Source organism: Lates calcarifer, linkage group LG1, assembly GCF_001640805.2.
Source record: "Lates calcarifer isolate ASB-BC8 linkage group LG1, TLL_Latcal_v3, whole genome shotgun sequence".
Lineage (NCBI taxonomy): Eukaryota > Metazoa > Chordata > Actinopteri > Centropomidae > Lates > Lates calcarifer.
The window spans coordinates 6460225-6479964 of record NC_066833.1 but is presented as its reverse complement, the minus strand read 5'-3'; the positions used below and the strand labels follow the sequence as shown (position 1 = coordinate 6479964).

General features: G+C 39.6%; 1 protein-coding gene across 9 annotated transcripts in view; it reads left to right on the top strand.

Annotated features, from left to right (window-relative positions):
- LOC108897085 (mitogen-activated protein kinase kinase kinase kinase 4) overlaps positions 1-14378 on the top strand; it is a 92913-nt gene extending 78535 nt beyond the window's left edge. For 4 of the 9 annotated variants that reach the window (XM_051069609.1, XM_018696501.2, XM_018696511.2 and 1 more), the window contains 14 exons: positions 755-915; positions 1143-1240; positions 2051-2229; positions 2513-2630; positions 3116-3454; positions 4570-4684; positions 5502-5669; positions 6027-6170; positions 8587-8721; positions 9865-9965; positions 10154-10303; positions 10450-10609; positions 11689-11828; positions 13124-14378. In XM_051069609.1, the coding sequence (XP_050925566.1) occupies positions 755-915; positions 1143-1240; positions 2051-2229; positions 2513-2630; positions 3116-3454; positions 4570-4684; positions 5502-5669; positions 6027-6170; positions 8587-8721; positions 9865-9965; positions 10154-10303; positions 10450-10609; positions 11689-11828; positions 13124-13207 (2092 nt within the window). In that variant the 3' untranslated portion in view covers positions 13208-14378. Of the gene's footprint in view, positions 1-754; positions 916-1142; positions 1241-2050; positions 2230-2512; positions 2631-3007; positions 3455-4569; positions 4685-5501; positions 5670-6026; positions 6171-8586; positions 8722-9864; positions 9966-10153; positions 10304-10449; positions 10610-11688; positions 11829-13123 lie in introns of all 9 variants that reach the window. The other 5 variants (XM_051069639.1, XM_051069684.1, XM_051069689.1 and 2 more) reach the window with 3 other exon arrangements.
- Positions 14379-19740: the final 5362 nt, after the last annotated feature.

Here is a 19740-nt window from a genome sequence, read left to right as displayed (position 1 = left end):
GCAGTGTGAATGTAGGCTTCTCTTTTCTACTATGTAATCAAATAGACATGAAAAAAAAGACTTTCTCTAAGACTCTGGGTGCAAAACAAACAGTTCTTTGGAGATAGATCTAACACAGAGAGACACATACAGCTGGACAGGACTGTTTACTCAGTGTCTTCACTGTGCTGTGCTGCTATAGACTTCATGTATATTTGTGTGGGAGGATTTATGCAATAGTGCTAGCTGTCTAGCCTGATGATACTTATTTAGTTCAGTGTGGATGTGCGTGTTCACAAGCACATACAGAGTTTTCTATTTTGCTCTTCTTCTAACCTGTATGGGTTAGAAGACCACTGTATTTAATTTTATTTTTTTATCTTAATATACTATTGCTTATTTGGCATGTTTGTACTCATCATCATGGACTGAAAATATAGTCAAGTGGCCATTTCTTGTGGTTTAAGGCACTGTAGCATTCTATCTTCAGCTTTTATTTTTCTTAAATGCAAAAACCTGTTTGAAAAAATAATTATGAATTTATTGTTTTCTGATCAGCAGCCCTGCTCCTCAAGACAATTTGAATTGAATTTCAAGATATTTAATATCAGCTCAAAGTATTAGCTATTACCATTTTGATTTTAAAATGATAAGTTTCTGTGTTGGAGTAAAAAAATGAACTACCTAATCACATTACAAAGTGCAATAGTCAAAAGTTGCTGTCTCCACAATGGCTTCATCTCTGACTGTCTTCTTGACTCTGGTGACTCTACAGTACAACAGAACCTCGGCTGCTGTGGGAGCGAGTGGAGAAACTGGTTCCCAGACCAACCAGTAACAGCGGAAGTGGAGGCTCCAGTTCCTCCAGCAGCTCCAGTAACTCCAGCTCTCAGCCCAGTTCACACTGTGGCTCTGGAGAGAGGTTCAGGGCCCGCTGTGAGTCCACACACACTTTTAACAAATCAGCACTTACAAATATGCAGGAGGTGGACAATATAACTAAAACTTCACCTGAAAATACATATTATGCTGAGATTAATACCACTTTAATAAAGACACTTCACAAACAGGTGACCATACACATTCACATTTGAACTTACCTTTTTTCTCCAACAACATCACTTTTTAGAATAAACTGACCATTTCACCTCCACCTCCTTTAGCCTCTTCCAAATCGGAGGGCTCGCCCCTCCAACGGCCAGAGAATGCTGGGAAAAAACCAGAGGAGAGGAGAGACTTGGTCAGGCCAAACAGACCAGCGGTGAGAGTTGACCCAAAGCTGACTGGCCAGCAGTGTAGCCCGCTAGCTGGGATAGATCTAGATCTGGGACTGTGTGCGCATCTGTGTTTGTGTGTTTATGGTGACAGTTACATGATAGTGCCACTTTGGCTTTGTTTGAAAGCTAGAGTGTGAGTGATGATGTGATGTGGCCTAGTGGAGATTTTTCTCCTTGGAGTTTTTTGTGTATGTATGAGAGAATAATAATAAGTGGGACCCTTAATTGTGTTATGTTATCTGCTCACCTTCCAATGGAGTGACGTGATAAGACTTTGTGAAATTGTTATTTTATCTTTGGATTGATCACTGACTGAACAGTATCGCTTGCTTTTCTCCACTGGCCTCTCTGGCTCAGCAGTGGCCATTTTAACTCATGCCTTCTCTAACCTCAACAAAGAATTTACATTTTCTTCTATACTGTTATAATTTTTCATCTTTTCAGCTTGAATAATTGTCTCATTGTTAGAATTAATCCACTAACCTTACCTACAGTAGCTTGAAGAGCATCAGCTGTGTGATAGTCACCTCTTTCCTTGCTTCATCTTTTGGCTTCGCTGCTCTCACATTGGCTTCACATTGGCTGGTGTACCTCTGTAACCACTCTTCCTCTCCAGCAGCTTTTTGTTTCCTGCTTGACTTTTACTGAAAGACAATTACTGAAAATCTTAAATAATGTCTTGGCTAACAGCTGACTGAGTGAATGGACAATATTCCAACAGAGGGAGGGAAATAGAAATCCCTGAGATAAAAGACCCCTGACCCAGTGTTTATCTTTAACTTCCTGACTTTTAGGACCTGACAGCTCTGGCCAAAGAGCTGCGTGCAGTGGATGACGTTCGCCCCCCAAATAAAGTGACAGATTATTCATCCTCCAGTGAAGACTCAGACACCACTGATGAAGATGATGATGAAGAGGTGGACCAGGAGGCAGGTGAAGAGTCGACCTCTGGCCCGGAGGACTCCAGAGCTGTGTACGTTTTCAAGTTTTAATTTCTGATCTCATAGACACTATGTACTGACGCTCTAACATGCTACATGTTACAGTATGCAGTGCAGTATGCATCAGTTGAGGGTAATGGATAAGGTCAAATTCTGTTCTTAAACAGAACTGAATGTTGGTTTACATGAAACTTTAAAATCGAGAATATAGAGATTTTTTTCTTGAGTTCTACCAGTGTAGAACACTATATAATAATTTAATTGTAGCCAAAACATAATGTGTTTGTTTTAAACAGCTTTTACTCTGTCCTGCAGTTCTTCCAGGCTGAGCAATGGAGAGACGGAGTCAGTGAAAACCATGATTGTTCATGATGAAGGCGAGAGTGATGCAGGCTCAATGCCCTGCAAAGACAGCACTCTGATTGTCAGACAGGTAGAGGTGTAAAAGAAAAAAACAAAGTGATCACATACTTCACATACTTCAAGTTGTTCAGTTGTTTATTTTATTCATTCATACCCCGAGTGTTTTTCCATTTTGTTTGTACGTTGTGTTTATCATTTTCTGTTCTTGCATCCTCTCTGGCCGTGTGTGAGAAGCTTAGTGTAGGCTGGATAGGAAACCACACAAATTTGAATTATGCAGACTGCCAGCTAATTCAAGGATTTATTCATGATTTTGAAAAGATATTTCACCACTTGATACATCAGCAGGTATCACATGCAGTTAGTACCAATACACACCAAAAATGACATACCATATTATTTTACCATATAATTGACTACTAACAAGAGTTTTCTTTCCACCTGTAGAATAGCCACTGTAGTTTGCCCTTTGCTCTAGCTAACACCTTCCCTTCGCCTGAACTCATCAGGAACACATCTAGACCCAAAGTTGTCTACCCCTCTTTCTATTTCCAGAGTGCAGGTGACAACAGAAAGCGTCCAGGCCCTGGCCTGGCCCAAGCCCAGACCCCTGGCCTGCTTGCAGGCTTTGCTACAAGCCCTGGCTCAGTGTCGGGGCCGGGTCTTGGCCACCATACTCCCAGCCCCCATCATCATCATCACCACCATCACCCCACACAGCATGCGGATAGGAACGGCTTTGCTGGCCGCATCCACCACCTCCCAGACCTCATCCAGCAGAGCCACCATTCCTCCCCTTCCTCTGCATCCAACTCCCCTTCCTCCTCCAGCCTTGCCAGCCCCTCCTCCATGTCACCCCAGAGTCCCCTGGACAAGCTCGGCATCCTCGTAGAGGTATGTCCCTCAGCCCCAACACAGAGATCCACTTAAGGGTGGCATTTTTTGCATAATCTTGAACAGGAGAAGCAAAAAAAGGGTCAAAATCATCATTATCTGCCATAACTGAGAACACAGTAGAGTAAAAATCAGTTCAGCCAACCAGTTCACCCAGTTCATTAGTTTGTTAATTAATGTTATGTAAAAACAAGTGAAATTCTGCTGGTACCTCTCCATTCTTTCCATACTTCTGACCCACTATGATGATAATATCTTCTACTACATTCATTTTTAGGTCTTAGATTTGGTAGGGTGGCCTCTGCTGGTTGCCACTGGCACTGCTAAGCTGTCTCTATCTCTACATGGCCCCCTCACCATTTCTTGATTTTTTTTTTTTTTTTCCTCTCCTGACACAAGCTATCTGCGGAGAGATAGTGGTGTTGCTGAAAGGCTGCATTTTAGGGCTAGAAGTACAATCAGAAGAAAAAACAGACTTTCAGTTCATTGTACACAGGTTTGTGTACTTAGGGTTAAAATACAAAAAATGTCAAATTTACTTTAGGGGAAGGATTTATAGCTGCCGTCCCATCGCTCCTCATTGTTTTGTATGTATGATCACAACAGACAGCTCTGACAGAGCTGACAGGCCTGTTGCGTCCACTGAGGCTAGTTGGTTTCACAAGCATTCCCTGAAACATCTAAATCTCATTTTATTCCTTGATGTTGCCTATTTCCAGCAAATGCATCATATTCTCACATTTCCTACACAATTGATCATAGTGCACAGGGCAGCATCACGGCAAGTATACTTCCCATGGAGATACTTAAGTTTTGTTTCCCCTTTTCTTCTTTTTGTCAACAGCACTCCATGTTTTTACCCTCCACCATTGTTTTTGCCTTTTTCCCCAGTATCTATAATTTTACCCTCTGATTGAATGCCCATTGTATTTGCATGTAACACATACAGAAATACCCCAGTTTGCCCAGTTTGTTTGACTTCATTGTCTTGTTACTTGTTTATATGAATCTTTATCTGTAAGCATCTAATGCTATAAATATATTTGATATTTCAAAATGACACTGAGAGTTGTGATATTCTGTCACCACTAAATGTTAATTCTATCTCTCTGTAGAGCCAGTCTAGTAACAACATGCAGAAACACAAGTCTTCTTCCTCCTTCACTCCGTTCATCGACCCACGCCTCCTCCAAGTCTCTCCATCCACTGGAAGTGCGCTCAACAATGTTGGTACGTCCCTTCCCCCAGTGGCTACTACAGACACCACTTTGGAGCTGTGGCCAGTGAACCAAAATCAAAACCAGGTTCATCTGTAAATAACAGGGATGGAGATCAGGAGTGTGTGAAAAAGTTTAAATCAAGCCAAAAGCAGTTGGTTAGCATGGACTCACTGAGGTCACAGAGCTCATTAATTGCCACAGTTTACACACAAAGCTCTCTTATCATGGATTCGTCTTGTTTCCATCATCCTTCAGAAGACTGGCCATCGTCAAAGCCAGATCCTTCCAGCCTTAAGGACCCTGGTATGCTGAGTCATTACCTCACTTGATGCAGCTAGTGACCAGCCACTGACCCCTTTAGTATACTAGATTGTTCAGTCTGCCTGTAATCACTTTCCTACAGTCGTCTCATGTCCAGATGGCAATTTAAAAGAGGCAGAAACTAGCAGTGGCCCACATTCTGACACAGATAACATGAAATAATATGTTGCAATGATTGCAAAGGCGTTCTGAGGCTGCACAGCTTGTTATGTTTGTAAACTTCACATCAGGCCTTTAAAAAAAAAAAAGAATAATATATCAGTTGGTGGAATGGTCAAGTCATGCTTGTTATCCCTTGTTTTTTCAGAATCTGCTATAAACCAACTTTACCAGCTTTCAATTTCAGACTATTTTATGAAAATCATTTCTGTACACATGATTAACAAAAGCAAATGAGGAACATCCACCCACCTCTCTAATGCTGATAATTTGACTGACCCCCACCCTGCCTGGTAAATTCTACATCCTACACCATTCTACCTAAGCCCTTCCCTTTGACCTGTTAGGCTACAGCAACGATGCCCGGCTGGCAGAGGCACTGAGGGCTGACCCATCTCGAAAGGGCTCCGTGGTTAATGTTAACCCGGTCAATACTCGTCCTCAGAGCGACACACCAGAGATCCGCAAATACAAGAAAAGGTTCAACTCTGAGATCCTATGTGCTGCACTCTGGGGTAAGAACAAAGACACAAACTTTTACAAAAGTTATCATCTTAGCAGTTGCATATCAGTAAAGTGTAAAGTAAAGTCAGTAAAGTGGTCTGATGGTTTTTAATTTTGAGCAGGACAAAACAGGTTTTACATTCCTAAAATCAGTACCAGTGCTGAAGTAATTTGGAATGATCATTCCATAAAAAAAAGCATTTCTGTTGTCTTCACCACTTGGTGGCAGCAAAATACTGTACTCCATCTGTCTGACTAGAATGCAGTGTCTTTCTTGGCTGTGGTCTTTGTTGTTGGTGTTCTCCTAAATGTGTGTGTGTGTGTGTGTGTGTGTGTGTGTGTGTGTGTGTGTGTGTGTGCGTGTGTAGGAGTGAACCTGTTGGTTGGAACAGAGAGCGGTCTGATGCTGTTGGATCGTAGCGGCCAGGGGAAAGTTTACCCTCTGATCAACCGACGGCGCTTCCAGCAAATGGATGTCCTGGAAGGGCTCAATGTTCTGGTCACTATATCAGGTACACACAGGCACATGAGCATACCTACACATTTTAAAGGTGATTTAATTGCACTTTATCCAGCCAAATTATTGTAGGATTGTTCAGTGAGATGCAATGAAACACAAGTGATATACACACAGACACAATTCCAATGAAAATACACATAAATAGGATCATGCTTGCAGATGCTTGTGCGCAAAAATGTTTACAAACACACAGACCCACATCATCAGATTTAAATCTAAATAGTGAAGTCTGAGTTCATTATGAGAGTGAAAAAGCATTTCACTTCTCTTTATCCTGCTGTGGCAGCTCATACTGTATGTTTAGTGTGTATATGTGAGTATTTACAGTATTTAGTCTACATTCTCCCCTGGCTTGTGCACATGTTCACACACACACTTACAAATACACACTAAAACCCACATATTCAGAGAAAAATTGTGTCTGTCTGGAATTGCATAAATATTTTTATACCCACACACAGCTTTCTTCCAAGATTTCTCAGACTGAAAGTGCATGCATGTTCTTACTTCTCCTCTTTCTCAATTTCAACCACACACAGAGGCAGTGCAGTCATAAGTGTCACAACAGATATTTTGAGTTAAACGGATATTGGGTAAATCTCCACTTGTTGAGACCACGTCGTGTGTGAACAATATGTAATGTTGTCACACACTTGAGCTTTCCATGATAGAAGGAAATGCCACAGAGAATCATGCGTCGATTTCCTTCCCCGAAATTTGTTTGCGTTACCAACAGGTAAAAATACGCGTCATGGGAAGTTGTATCATTCCACAGGTTTGAGAGGCTGACAAATAGTTTGTAAGACCAAATGTAACCACAGCTTAGCTTGTTAAAAAAAATCTTATAACATAAGTGGAGATGACTGGCAGTGTGGCAAGAGCGGGCTGCCTCTGTAATAAACATGAAAAGACATACACTGGCTTTTTGTGCACCTGAACTTTCTTGATTTGACAACTCACTCCATTGTTGTCAAAAGACTAAATCTAAATTTATATTGTTGTAGCATTTGTGTTTTTGGAATCAGGGAACATTAGAGGGTGAAGGAAAACAATACCAAATTCACTCACTATCATTTGACCGGAGCTCTGTGTCTCACTCACTGAACTGAAATATGGCTGAAATGCTGTCACTGCATCAAGCACACCAAACTCTGTCTAGAATTCTTGATCAAAGTTTCCTTGCTGAATATTGGAGAGAACACTTATTTTGAATTAGTCTTTTTAACTCATTCCAGTAGTTTCAGCTGCTAACCATCACTCAGTTAGGCACTTCTCATGGGAGATTGTACTTATTCACCAAAGTTACATAGTGTAAGAACAGGCATTTGGGGCATCGATTGGGAATGACAGAGGCACCATGCTCCATATTATGATCAAAATGTACCATCAAAATGATTTTGAAGCTGTTTTTTTTTAAGGTAAAGTAGTTGCATAATGTTGTTTTAAATCTGGAGTGTGGGACTTGACACCTAAATTAACTTCTGTTACATTCAATTCATTCATTACATTGTCCAAACAAGTTCACTCGCTGCAGATTAAGCCTATCAGTGCCAAGTAAATCTTTGTATTTTGTAGTATTCCAGAGTTTTATTCCTATGCTTGTACACTGATGCATTTTATGTCAATCAGAAATGATTGGTTTGCCAGAGCTAAGGAGGGTAGCTAGGAATATGGTGGAACCTGTGGTGGAAAAAACCTAGGAAGCATCCAAGAAGATTGTTAATGCTCTTGTTGGCAAGGACAAACACGGATCATAATTACTCTCACTGCCAGAATGGGGAGAGAAAAGTTCTGCACTGCAGGTTTAAAAGATGCATGCCCAATGTTCACCTTAATAAATTGTATGGGTAGAAACTAAAGTCTTGAGCATGTTTCATTGACTGTTTTAGCCAAGGAGCTCAGATAAGTCTTTATTGACTGTACCACTGATTGGAAAGTATTACTTTATTTATATGTTGTAAACAAAATATGGCACGCTATCAGCCAACTTGTATCAGACTATTCTCATACCAAAGCAAAACTCTGTTTACTATTTACTATTATTATTATTTGGAACAATACAAGAGAGACTTCTGGTCACATGGTGGTCCTTTGCATGTTGTTCTGTCCTTATTTGATCCACACTTGCAATCACCTACTTCCTGATATGTTGCAAACCACTGCAGACATACAGAATGGAGGAGAAAAATCCCACCACATGGTTTTCTAAGATTGGAAATTAGGCTGTAAAATTCACAGATGCAAAGTCAGCAATATTAATAGTTAATGCAGGATTTAGGAGAGAATTTAGCTTTAGCTTTACAGCAAATAGAACTTCAAATTAAGTATTTGCAGCTCTTTACTGTTTCTTAACAAGTAGGCATAGAAAATAGATTTGTCCTGATTTGACCTTTCTCGATCGATGGCAGGTAAGAAGAACAAGCTTCGTGTGTACTACTTGTCCTGGCTGAGGAACAAGATCCTGCACAATGATCCTGAGGTGGAAAAGAAACAGGGTTGGACCACTGTAGGAGACCTTGAGGGCTGTGTCCACTACAAAGTTGGTAGGTCACTTATCAGCCCATATTTTTAAACACTTTAAGCACTACTGGAAATGTCACCACATTAATGTCCAGAAACACTGCAAATGGCATACCAAAACGGTAGATTGGATAGAGGCTTGAGATATTAAGTATGGTTATGGTTGGGCTTCCCTATGACCTAGAACTTCCTGGCTGCATGTCATTCCTCTTCATTTTTCTCCCATGTTTGCTGTCTTTCTGCTGTTTTCAAAAGCTATAAAAAGAGTGGTTATGTAAAACTCTAGAGCTTGAGAGAGTTAAGTATATTTTTATTGTTTAAAATTGATATGTTAAGCGAGGTGTGGTTAAGACTAGTATATGGTTCGCATTTACATGTCATACCCATAACTGCACTTAAATCTCAGTATCATTACCATTTCATCACTAATCCATCTGATTTAGTGGTATCTGTACAGCTAACTGTCGCTGCTTTGTCCATGTTTCCCATTAGAAATAAACCCAGCCACATCTGGACTCAAACAGGGGAGTTTATGTTTACAAACTTCACAAACTCAGTTTAAGATACAAAACATATGTGTACGAGAGCAAGTCACTGATAAATGATGGAAGGAAAGCCCTTAGTTAAGTAATATTGCAGAACGGACATTCAAGTGGACATGTAATTACACAGTCCTGTCTAAAGTTTAGAATGCCCATGGTGATGGTAATGCCACTGAGCAAAGTTGAACCCTTCCTGTTGGAAACTCCTCTCCGCTGATCAGAGCTACCAGTCATGACATCCACTTCCTGTCAAATTCTATTCATGCATGTCCATTGAAACAACTGTCCTACATGTTAAATGAACATCAGTTCAGTAAATTGATTTTTCTGCCTTTAAAAATAAAACCAAGATGGAAAAGTTGAACCTTATTGGTTCTTTGTCAGACAAAGAAATCTATTGTCTAACAGTGTGTCTGACATCATAAATATGATATACCTGTCTGATTTTACCCATTAGATGAGAGGAGACGCTTTAACAGATGGATAACCTATCAAAGTGGCTAGAAAGTCAACAGTAGCAAAATATTGACCCACATTTTAGTTTCCAGCTGATGCTTTTACACTCTGATGCTGGTTATGCTCTTTCGTGTTTTCCAATGTTTTGTTGTGATATTTGTTTCCCAGTGAAATATGAGAGGATCAAATTCTTGGTTCTTGCCCTGAAGAACTCAGTGGAGGTCTACGCCTGGGCACCCAAGCCCTACCACAAGTTCATGGCCTTCAAGGTGAATAAACATTTCTAAAGTTGGTTCTGTGAATTGGATCTTTAGTGCTGGATTTTCATGCCTCTGTATTATTATCCAGAATGCTGCGTATTGATAATCTCTGCTCTGGCAAATATTTATTGATCTGATGCTCAAGCTCCTGCTGGCTGACTGGACAACAAAATGTTTTTCTGACTTGTGTCCTTCAGTCGTTCGGTGACTTGGTGCACAAACCCCTGCTGGTTGACCTGACTGTGGAGGAAGGTCAGAGGCTAAAGGTCATCTACGGCTCATGCTCAGGCTTCCACGCTGTTGATGTCGACTCTGGGGCTGTCTACGACATCTACCTGCCCACACACGTAGGAACACACAAATATAATATCTGACTTGTGTTTGAATTTTTTTTTTCCACTAATGGTGTTTTTCTGGGCCTGACTTATGTACCAACTAGGCTGATTTGAATTTCCTCTAACTAATCTAAACGTGGTGTTGTGTGTCCCTGCAGATCCAAACCAGTATTCAGTCTCACGCCATCATCATACTGCCCAACACAGACGGCATAGAGCTGCTGGTGTGCTATGAGGATGAGGGTGTTTACGTCAACACCTATGGACGCATCACCAAGGATGTGGTACTGCAGTGGGGAGAGATGCCCACCTCAGTGGGTGAGTTATAGGGACAAACGCCACACAAACACACACCTAGGAGTTTTTCTTGGTACATTTATGTATGAGGGTCCCCACCTTTTTTCCTCACAACTCCCTTAAATGACGTCTAGGTGTCTATTTCTTCACATTGTACATATGCTGTATTAGGGCCATTGTAGGTAAAAACTAGAATTTCCCTCAAGGCCTCAGATATTGTTAAAAATAATATGGAACAGGGGAGAGGGGTAATATTCAGTATTATCAAAATAACAATGCAGGAACATATTTTTTTGTGTCATCACATAACATTATAAATGAAAAATGTAGCATTGTAATGTTACAGAGATGCCCCAGATGTAAAGGAACATGATTGTTATGGTAGAGACCCCAGTAAAAATCATATTACCATTGTCCATCCATTCCATTCTCATGAATACAATATCTCACCTTGAGGGAATTTCTTAAAATTTGGTACAAATGCGTTTGGCCTCACGAACGCAACATCTCAAGAAAGCCTTGAAGGAATGCCTTGAAAAAAACTGGCACCAAAGTTCACTTGGACTCAGAGATGAATGGATTAGATTTGGTGGTCAAAGGTCAAGTTCACTGTGACTGCACAAAACATGTTTTCAACTTAAGAATTTCCACTCTAATTAACTGCAACTTGGACTCGTTGGTGGAAGCATACAACTGCCAGGTGGTAATTCTAGTTTTGTTTGGTTTTCAACCTGCCTAATATGCAGTCATAGGGAACAGTTTAACAAAAATATTTATTTTCAGGCCTTAAATAAGTAAATTGATCCAGGAAAAACTTCAGTCAGTAAAATGTTATTTAAATTTGTGTAGTTTTTTTTTTTCCACTAACCTGTGTGACCCCTCAGAATTATCTTGTAACCTCTCAGAGAAGAATAAAGTAACATATGCAAGAAAAGAAAGTGATATTTATCTTTCATTTTGTAATGTTTGTTACTTCCTCAGCTATGTAACACAAGACACATACAATTGCAAATACAGTTCAGTGAGATCTTAACATTTTTAATACTTTTAATATTTTTTAAATTATCAGTATATTTGTTAACATAAATACCTCTCTGCAGCCTACATTCGTTCCAACCAGATCATGGGCTGGGGGGAGAAGGCCATAGAGATCCGTTCAGTGGAGACAGGCCATCTGGATGGTGTCTTCATGCACAAGAGAGCCCAGAGACTCAAATTCCTCTGTGAAAGAAATGACAAGGTGAGACTTCCAAGTAAATATTTACCAACACATTATAATCTGATCTGTGAGGTGGAATGAGTTTCTCATCAGTACTGGTATCTGGTTACTTTAAGATTATGATTCCCTCAAATTTGAGATCTTTCAGCCAGCTGTTGGCTTGCTAGATAAAAATGAATACCAAAATATGGTGGTGATGTAACAAACATAAACCTTAAGCCACAACACAGCATGTTAGTTTAAACCATCCATTACACACAGTTTTGTTTGTTTGCTTCTAATGCTTGATTCTGCTGTCAGACATCATTGCAGGGCATTTGAGACACAGAGGAGCCTGTTCTTGTCTCCCCTTGCCATTTCGAAGTGAATATGGTTATAGATTTTAAACTAATGCTACAGTCTGCTGCCCTGAGGTGTTCCAAAGTCACTTTCAGTTTGCTCACCCTCTATTGGTTCACCTCTGTTAGCTGTGGAAGGAACTTCAAAATGCTCTAGTTTCTTTTCTCCTCTCAACTTTTCTGTCCTGTTTGGACTGACGAGAAGTAAAGAATTACAGATTAAACAAGTTTTTCTCTCTGTGGTTCCTCAGTAATGCGGAACAATATGTGAGATGTTGGTCATATATGGGAGTTTTTTTCTGTTTTTTTCTCAGAAACATTTCTCAATGCCCCTTCTTAGTCAATTTGTTGACTAATCAATTGACAGAGTTTGTCCCTATAAGAAATGTAGCCAATTTTAGTCAATGCAAAAAGAAGCAGCACTACAGTTTTTCTTGGTAGAAATAATTCAACACATTTTTCCAGTTACATTCACTGATCAAATAGTTAGGGAAATCCTGTGACATTTACACAAAAATAATCAACTGTCTACTATTCTAGCTGATTTGCTGATGGACTGAACAAGGGCTGAAAAATCTGTAGAAAATATCTAATTGCAATTATTGTGACCAATACTGCATATGAAATTATCATTTTGTATGAATCAACTACAGTTTTTTGACACATTTCCTGAGTTGCAATTCTATCGCTAAATCCAACAAAGATGGGAAACAACTGCTCAAATTGTATGACTAGAATTTAAGTTATATTACTCTAAATTAATATTGATGTCATTATTATTCAGTCTCATTGAAATCCAGATCAAGAATCAAAAAACGTAGTCAGACAACCAATACATTTCACATTGTCATATCAGTAGACATAAAAAATATAAAAGTTTTCTTGTATTCAAATTCAAACTGCACCTGAAAGTGAGTGAATGGAGTGTGTAATGATACCTAGCAGTAAAAGCTCCATCTGTCTGTACCTCCTCCTCAGGTGTTCTTTGCCTCCGTTCGGTCCGGAGGCTCCAGCCAGGTCTACTTTATGACTCTGGGCCGAAGCAACCTGCTCAGCTGGTAGAGGTCCACACCCTATACCTGTCTTCCTCTTCCTCCTCATCCTCCTCCTCTTCCTCATCTTCCTTATTGTCCTCCTCCCTTGCTAACACTGGATCTCAGAACCCACTGTCAACCTCTCGTCAGCCCTTGGACAAACAAAAGAGAACAAAAACAACGACCGACCAGCCCTTTGGAGCAGTCAACAACAATGGCTTCACCCTCCCTCTGAAGCCACAGCCTTGCCGCACCCAAGCTCTAGGGCTGCATACCACACAGTGACAACTGGTCATCGCCCGCTGAAATACCTGAAGTGACAGCTTGCGTACAAAATGAAATTAGTGATTTATTAATATATGAAAGGAAGTAGAAAAAAATGAAATGTGAATTCAAGAAAAGGAGACAAACAACAAAGTTTCCCTCCGTTTTCTTGGTGCTCATCAGATTGCGATGGGATAGATTTTGTACCTCTGCATCATTTCCTGGGCTGATCAGTAAGCTTGGGGTCCTCTAACTACTAGTACTGCTACCACTATTATTAATACTACTGCTACTATGTTCTGCAGGTCTGCCTCTTGTAAGAGAGTTCCCCCTCTGCCCCACGTTCTTGCCCTCTGCCCTTTCATGTGAGCATTTCATGGGGCTGGTGGGGTTGGAGTCTGTTGTGTTAACGCTACAGTAGTGTGTGTAAATGTACTTCTGTTTGGTCAGCTGACATACTGGTTAGAGACTGTTGAGACTGTCAGCCAGGCGACAAACAGGAGGGAAGGGCCTAATAATTGAGGTTTTACTGTAAGTTTGATTGATGAGATTCGACAGTAGGAGGTATGTGTGTTGTTGAAGTATTGTGTTGTTTGGACAGGTGCTTTAAAAAGAAGGGGGATGAGAGAGAGAGAAAGAGATGTTGAAGCAGATGGATTTCAGAATAGTATTTTTTGAATTATTACTATTATTATTATTATTATTATTATTATGATTCCTTGAAGATAAGTGTAACTATGTGGAGTTAAACATGTCTTTTACCTTGTTTTTTAAGATTTACGCACATCCACCCACAGTCTACCGTTTGCTTGCTTTTACTCTGAACCCACAGAAGTGCAAGGTGTGTTTGTCTAAGAAGAAAGTGATGTGGGTATGGTCCAAAAAATTAAATAAATAAAAGGTGTCTATGTACAATAAAAGTTAATTTAAGCTTCTTGATAGTGTCAGTGGTCATGTTTTTCCCCCACCAGTCAAACATGACAACCTAAACTGAACTCGGGGTGGGTGGTTATCCAATGTATCTCAACTCAAGAATCTTGAACTACTGTGAATAGTCAAATATAAAATGAAAAAATAAATAAATAAATAAACAATGGAGCGATAAACTAGAGAGGAAAGTTCAGTAAGTATGTGTGTGTGCGGTCAGAGAGTTCACTGTCATCAAAGAGGCAGATTTTTGTGGCAGAGAGGTAAACGTACAGTCAACAGGCTTGATTCAGTAGATTTTTTCTAGAAGACAATATTCTACCTTCCATTTCATTATTTCAAATCATTTCATTTTTCATTTGTATGAATACAATGCACTAAGTGTCAAGAATGTAGAAAGACTTACTTACTGTGTGGTGGTCCAAGGCATGAGATGATGTTTTTGCTTTGTATCTTGTCACAAGTGATCAATCCTAGATGTTCAATTGATTTAAGTTGATTGGAAGCTGCAGCAGCCAAGCCTCTACGTCAGATGTAGATATTTTCCTGGATTTGGGGGGCCAGGAGATCTGTATTTGTTTCAGCAACATTTTCCATAGCTGTCAGAATCTATAAGGAAACAAACACCTTGAGTCAGAGCTGAGGAAGGTTATCTGGCATTCTGTGAGTCTGCTCACATACGTCAGGCACTGTTTTCCATCAAATGAGGACATAAACCTTATCAATTCAACACTTTGACTTCAACACTTGGATTTCAGAGTTATTGTGATGAAGTGTCACAAAATAGGCAACATGGAGCAGAACTTTTCCTCACCTGGCTGTTTGTGAAGAAGCTGAAGACGGAAACCCACTTTTTCGGGAAGGAATTGTTTTGTCTATTATGTGCTCTCCACTTCCTGCTCCAGTTGTTATTTAAGTTGTCTGTATATGTGAAAGACTGAGCAGCAAACTGCAGCATTGATCTCCTTCAGGCCATCTACTGGGCTGGATTTTCCTCTGTTTCCACAACAACTCTAAAAGATTGCACATTGTTCACAGAAAAAGGGGGCAAGGGAAAGTTCAAATTGTGCTCTGACTTCATGTCTAAACATGTCAGGTCACAAACAAGTTTATCTTGGATGTGTTTTTACCCTGACAATAACAACTACACACATGAGCAGTGTTTTGACACTCCCTCCCTTTGTACAGAGAAGCTGTTTGGACCCCAGTGCTGTGTCGTCTGAGGTCTGTGTGTGCAGTAGTTCCCAGTGTGTGTCTCTTATTGCATCAAGGCCTTGATGAGTGGCTGTATTGACTTCATGAAAACATTGTGGTTATTACTGATATTCTTAATGGGCTAAAAAAAAAAAAAAATTGAGCCTACATCTGATGAGAAAAAGCAGTCTCTTGCCAACACACATTGGAAAAAGTGCTAAGAGGGCAGCATTTAAAATATGTAAGCATATTGTTATGAAAACCACTATTTGAAATCCTTTTTTAAAAAAAAAATCACTTGAAGCATTGTGTATTCTTAAGTTTTAGAGCTAGTGGAGAGGCTTAACTATAGTTTCTGTTGTTTCTGTAAGTCTACGTACACGTAAATATGCGACTGCGGTGGTTTAATATTATTCCGCTCACCTTAGGTGGAGAAAATGTTTACAGGAGCAATGTTTTGTTACACTAATGTGCATCACAGTATTTATGTTTAACGCATATGCGTCTTGGTTCTTTAATTCTTATTTTTGCTCATTGAGCCTGTTTTTTATTGGATATTCGAATTTTTTTGTCATGTCCCTTACCCTACTAAATCACCTACTTACAAAACAATAAAGAACACACATGTTGTTCATTTCAGGTATTCACATGTTCACATCACGCTGCTTCAACGTGGAAACATTGCAGTAACGTTCCCTGCAGGCTTGGACGTGAGGCGACATGTTTTTCCTCTGCTGTTTCTGCCATGCTACTCTAACTTATGTCCTCTCTGTGTATGACAGGAAGTCATGTATTTTCCTGAAGGCTTTTTTCTTTGAATAAACTTTAAAAGTAATTTTAAAAGAATAGTTTGTCCTTTGTCTTTAATAGGCCTCTGCTGCTGTTTGTTCCACAAACACACATACAAACCATGTTGAAAAAAGACATGTTGTAACATGTTGGCTAACTGGAAAATTACTAGCACAGCTGCGCTTTTGTATGATCTATTCTAACAGATTTAAGTTTTACTGACTGCTATGTCATAATTCCATGGAAATATATTTTTAAAGTTGTTTGTTTTCACATAAATCTACAATCTGCACTCAAGCAATACAATGTGTAAACTGTCCAATCATTCATAGTAACACTGTATTAGCCATTCACTCAAATATTATCTCTGTGTTGTAATTTTTGACTTCTTGTTGAGGCCATCCTGTGGTGTTTCTATGTCTGATCTCAGTGTGAGTAGGTGTCTGAGTGCTGCTGAAAAGAGAAGTAATGATTTGTGATGTGAAATGTGATTTTCTGACAATCTTAAGGGGTCATTTATTGGTATGAAAAGTTAGTTGCCTGGATGATGGGGTTTTTAGATTCAATTTACATAGTTCATGTAGTTTGGTGCACACAACTGTTTGGTCTCTCAATCGCTAGCTGCTGTGGTGCAGCAGCGTTAAAGTGTTCATTGCTTTTGTTTTTTGTCACCAAAGCCTAAAATGACTTTAACTCCTTTAATTAAAATTTAAATGAGATGTTAAGACTTTTAGTCATAATTTATAGGCATATAAAAGTAATTTAAAGCAACACTAAGTAGAGTTTGCTAACCAACAATGCCCTCTGTAGCCACAGGATGTTACAGGATGCTGGTGCATTAAATTCTCTTGGACTCCAAGTCTGAGCGGTTATGGGTAGTGGAAGCAGCATACTCCTACAGCTCTTGTACAGAAAACAAATCCTATTAATTTAACTGAACCTCCAATTGTCTATTCACTGAACAAATACATCTGCCCCCTAAAAGACGATGATTTGATACATCGGGTGGGAAGACCCTAACTTCGCGGTGAGGTAGGATTTCATCACTGAGTTATGACAAAGACACAAACTTTTTGTCAGCAGTGTTTTTGCTGTATACATTTTGTGGCAGCAGTCACTGGAAAATTATTTCCACCACTGCAGCATCATGAAGTTGCAGTCACATGACTGCAGAGGGCTTTAAATTTGAAATGATGGTTACAGGAAGTAGAGATAGTAGTTAAACCTGGTTGACGTGAGAGGGAGAGAGAGAAAAGAAGAGGAAAAAAAGGAAGAGACAGAGATGGGTATATTTTATTAGCTAACATTAGCTAATTAGATTTTTATTAATTTAATTTAATAATAAATACTAACTATTGATATTAAGAATCCCTAAGGTTTATACTGCCTGTGTCCATGTCTTTACCGGCTCTCTCTGAGTGCTTATTATTTGGAGTGCATGTGTGTCACTCTCCACTACATTACCGTTATGCACTTTTCTTGGGAGATCATACCTGCTCAACTGAAGCTGCACAGTGCAAGAATAGGGGTCAGAATGTGGAGCAGGAATGAAAGAGACATGACCATCCCAATTACAGGTCAGTGTACCATCAAAATGTTTTTGATGCTGTTATTTTAAGGTAAAATAGTTGCTGCTTTAATGTTGTAACAGGGAGGGAGGGGAGGGGTTTGCTCTTCTACTATGAAATAAAAAATAGAAGAGACTTTCCTTAAAGATCCACAACAATTTTTGTTTGTATCATTTGACTGATATTATTGCAGCCACCATCTCATTTGCAGTCTTTGGCATATCCTACAGAAGTTGATACTGTTCTCAGAAAAAAACAAAAATAGTGCCACACATTTCTGATTTTTTTTTTAAATCTCAATTTCCAGTTAGGGTAAGATTATCTGGTTAAGCTATGATTGCATTGCTTTAGTCATAGTTTGGGGAAGGTTTAATGGTAAAAACTACTCTGGTTGAGTCCATGCAGTGTGGTGTCATATTTCACATTCATTTCCTGTGGGACCAGGCTTCTGTCTTCAGATCTTTCCATGAAGCCCTACTGTGTTGGATCTTAAAAATATGCAAATTTTAAGATGTTAAATCAATTGTTTCACCAGAATATTTAATTTATAGATCCCACCATTTGCAGAGATATTCTGCTATCCAATTGATTAATAGTTCTTAAACAGAAATTGGTCCACTTGGCCACAGTGTAACATACCCAGTTGTTGAATGGCTGGAAGGTAAATTCCTTAGCAGATGAAAAATAAAGCAGGCTTTACAAACTGTTTAGTCATTTGTCCAGTGTTATTGAGCACCAGTATATCACAGATAATGAGGCGAACTGGAGAATTCCCAAAATATGCAACATCCCCTGCTTTCTCAATAACCAGCCATTAGATATTAATGAACGGTATGTTCTATGTCTGTCACCTTTTAACCAGATACTGGAAGAACATTGTCACTGCATGTGAAAGGCTTGTTTTTGCTTACTTATTGCTCATTCTGTATTTATCTTTACCCTCCCATACCAAAAATACAATAATAAACACATTCCAATTAATGATAAAATTCTGCAGATGGTGTGGAGTTAGAAAATTAGTGAGCATTCCAGACTTGACTTTTGTAGCTCTACTTGAGACTAGTTGCTTGAGGCTACATTAGTGCAACTAGGAGAACACACCTGACAAACACAGTACTTGAATATACATGTCTCTCTCCTTCTAACCCTAACCCTAAGACCTCAATTATACTCCCTTGCAGACATGCATGAAAACAGTCGCTTACACCATGGACGCATAGTTGTTTTCATTTATACTCTGCTTGGAGGAAGTGTTCCATACATGTGCAATAGATTGTCATCTAAGTATTCTGTGCATGCGTGCTAAAAATCAAATCAAAATGGTGGCAAAAACCAAGAACAAGAAAGTGGTGACTGTGGCATCGCTGGGCACCAGGAGCTTGAGTTAATGTTCACATTAAGAGGAGAAAGTGTGACCACTGTATGACTGCCACATGGGCTGTCTGAAACTGCTTATCTCCTGGGATTTTTTAAGCACAACGGTCCCTAGAATTTACTCTAGAATGCCAGACTGGTTGAGGCTGATAGAAAGGCTATGTTAACTCAGTTAACCACTCTTAACAACTGTGGTGTGAAAAAAAGCATTTCAGAATGCAGAACTTGTCGAACATTAAGGTGGAGGGACTACAAGCAGAGGACAACTTTGGGTTCCATTTCTGTCAGCCAAGAGTAGAGGCTGCAGTGGGCACAGACTCATCAAAACTGGACAGTGAAGAGTGAAAAAATATAGCTTGGTCTTGATTTCTGCTCAGTCACTTTGGGCCCCTTAATACCAATCAGTCATTTCAGTGCCACAGGCTATCTAAGTTTTGTCTCTGAC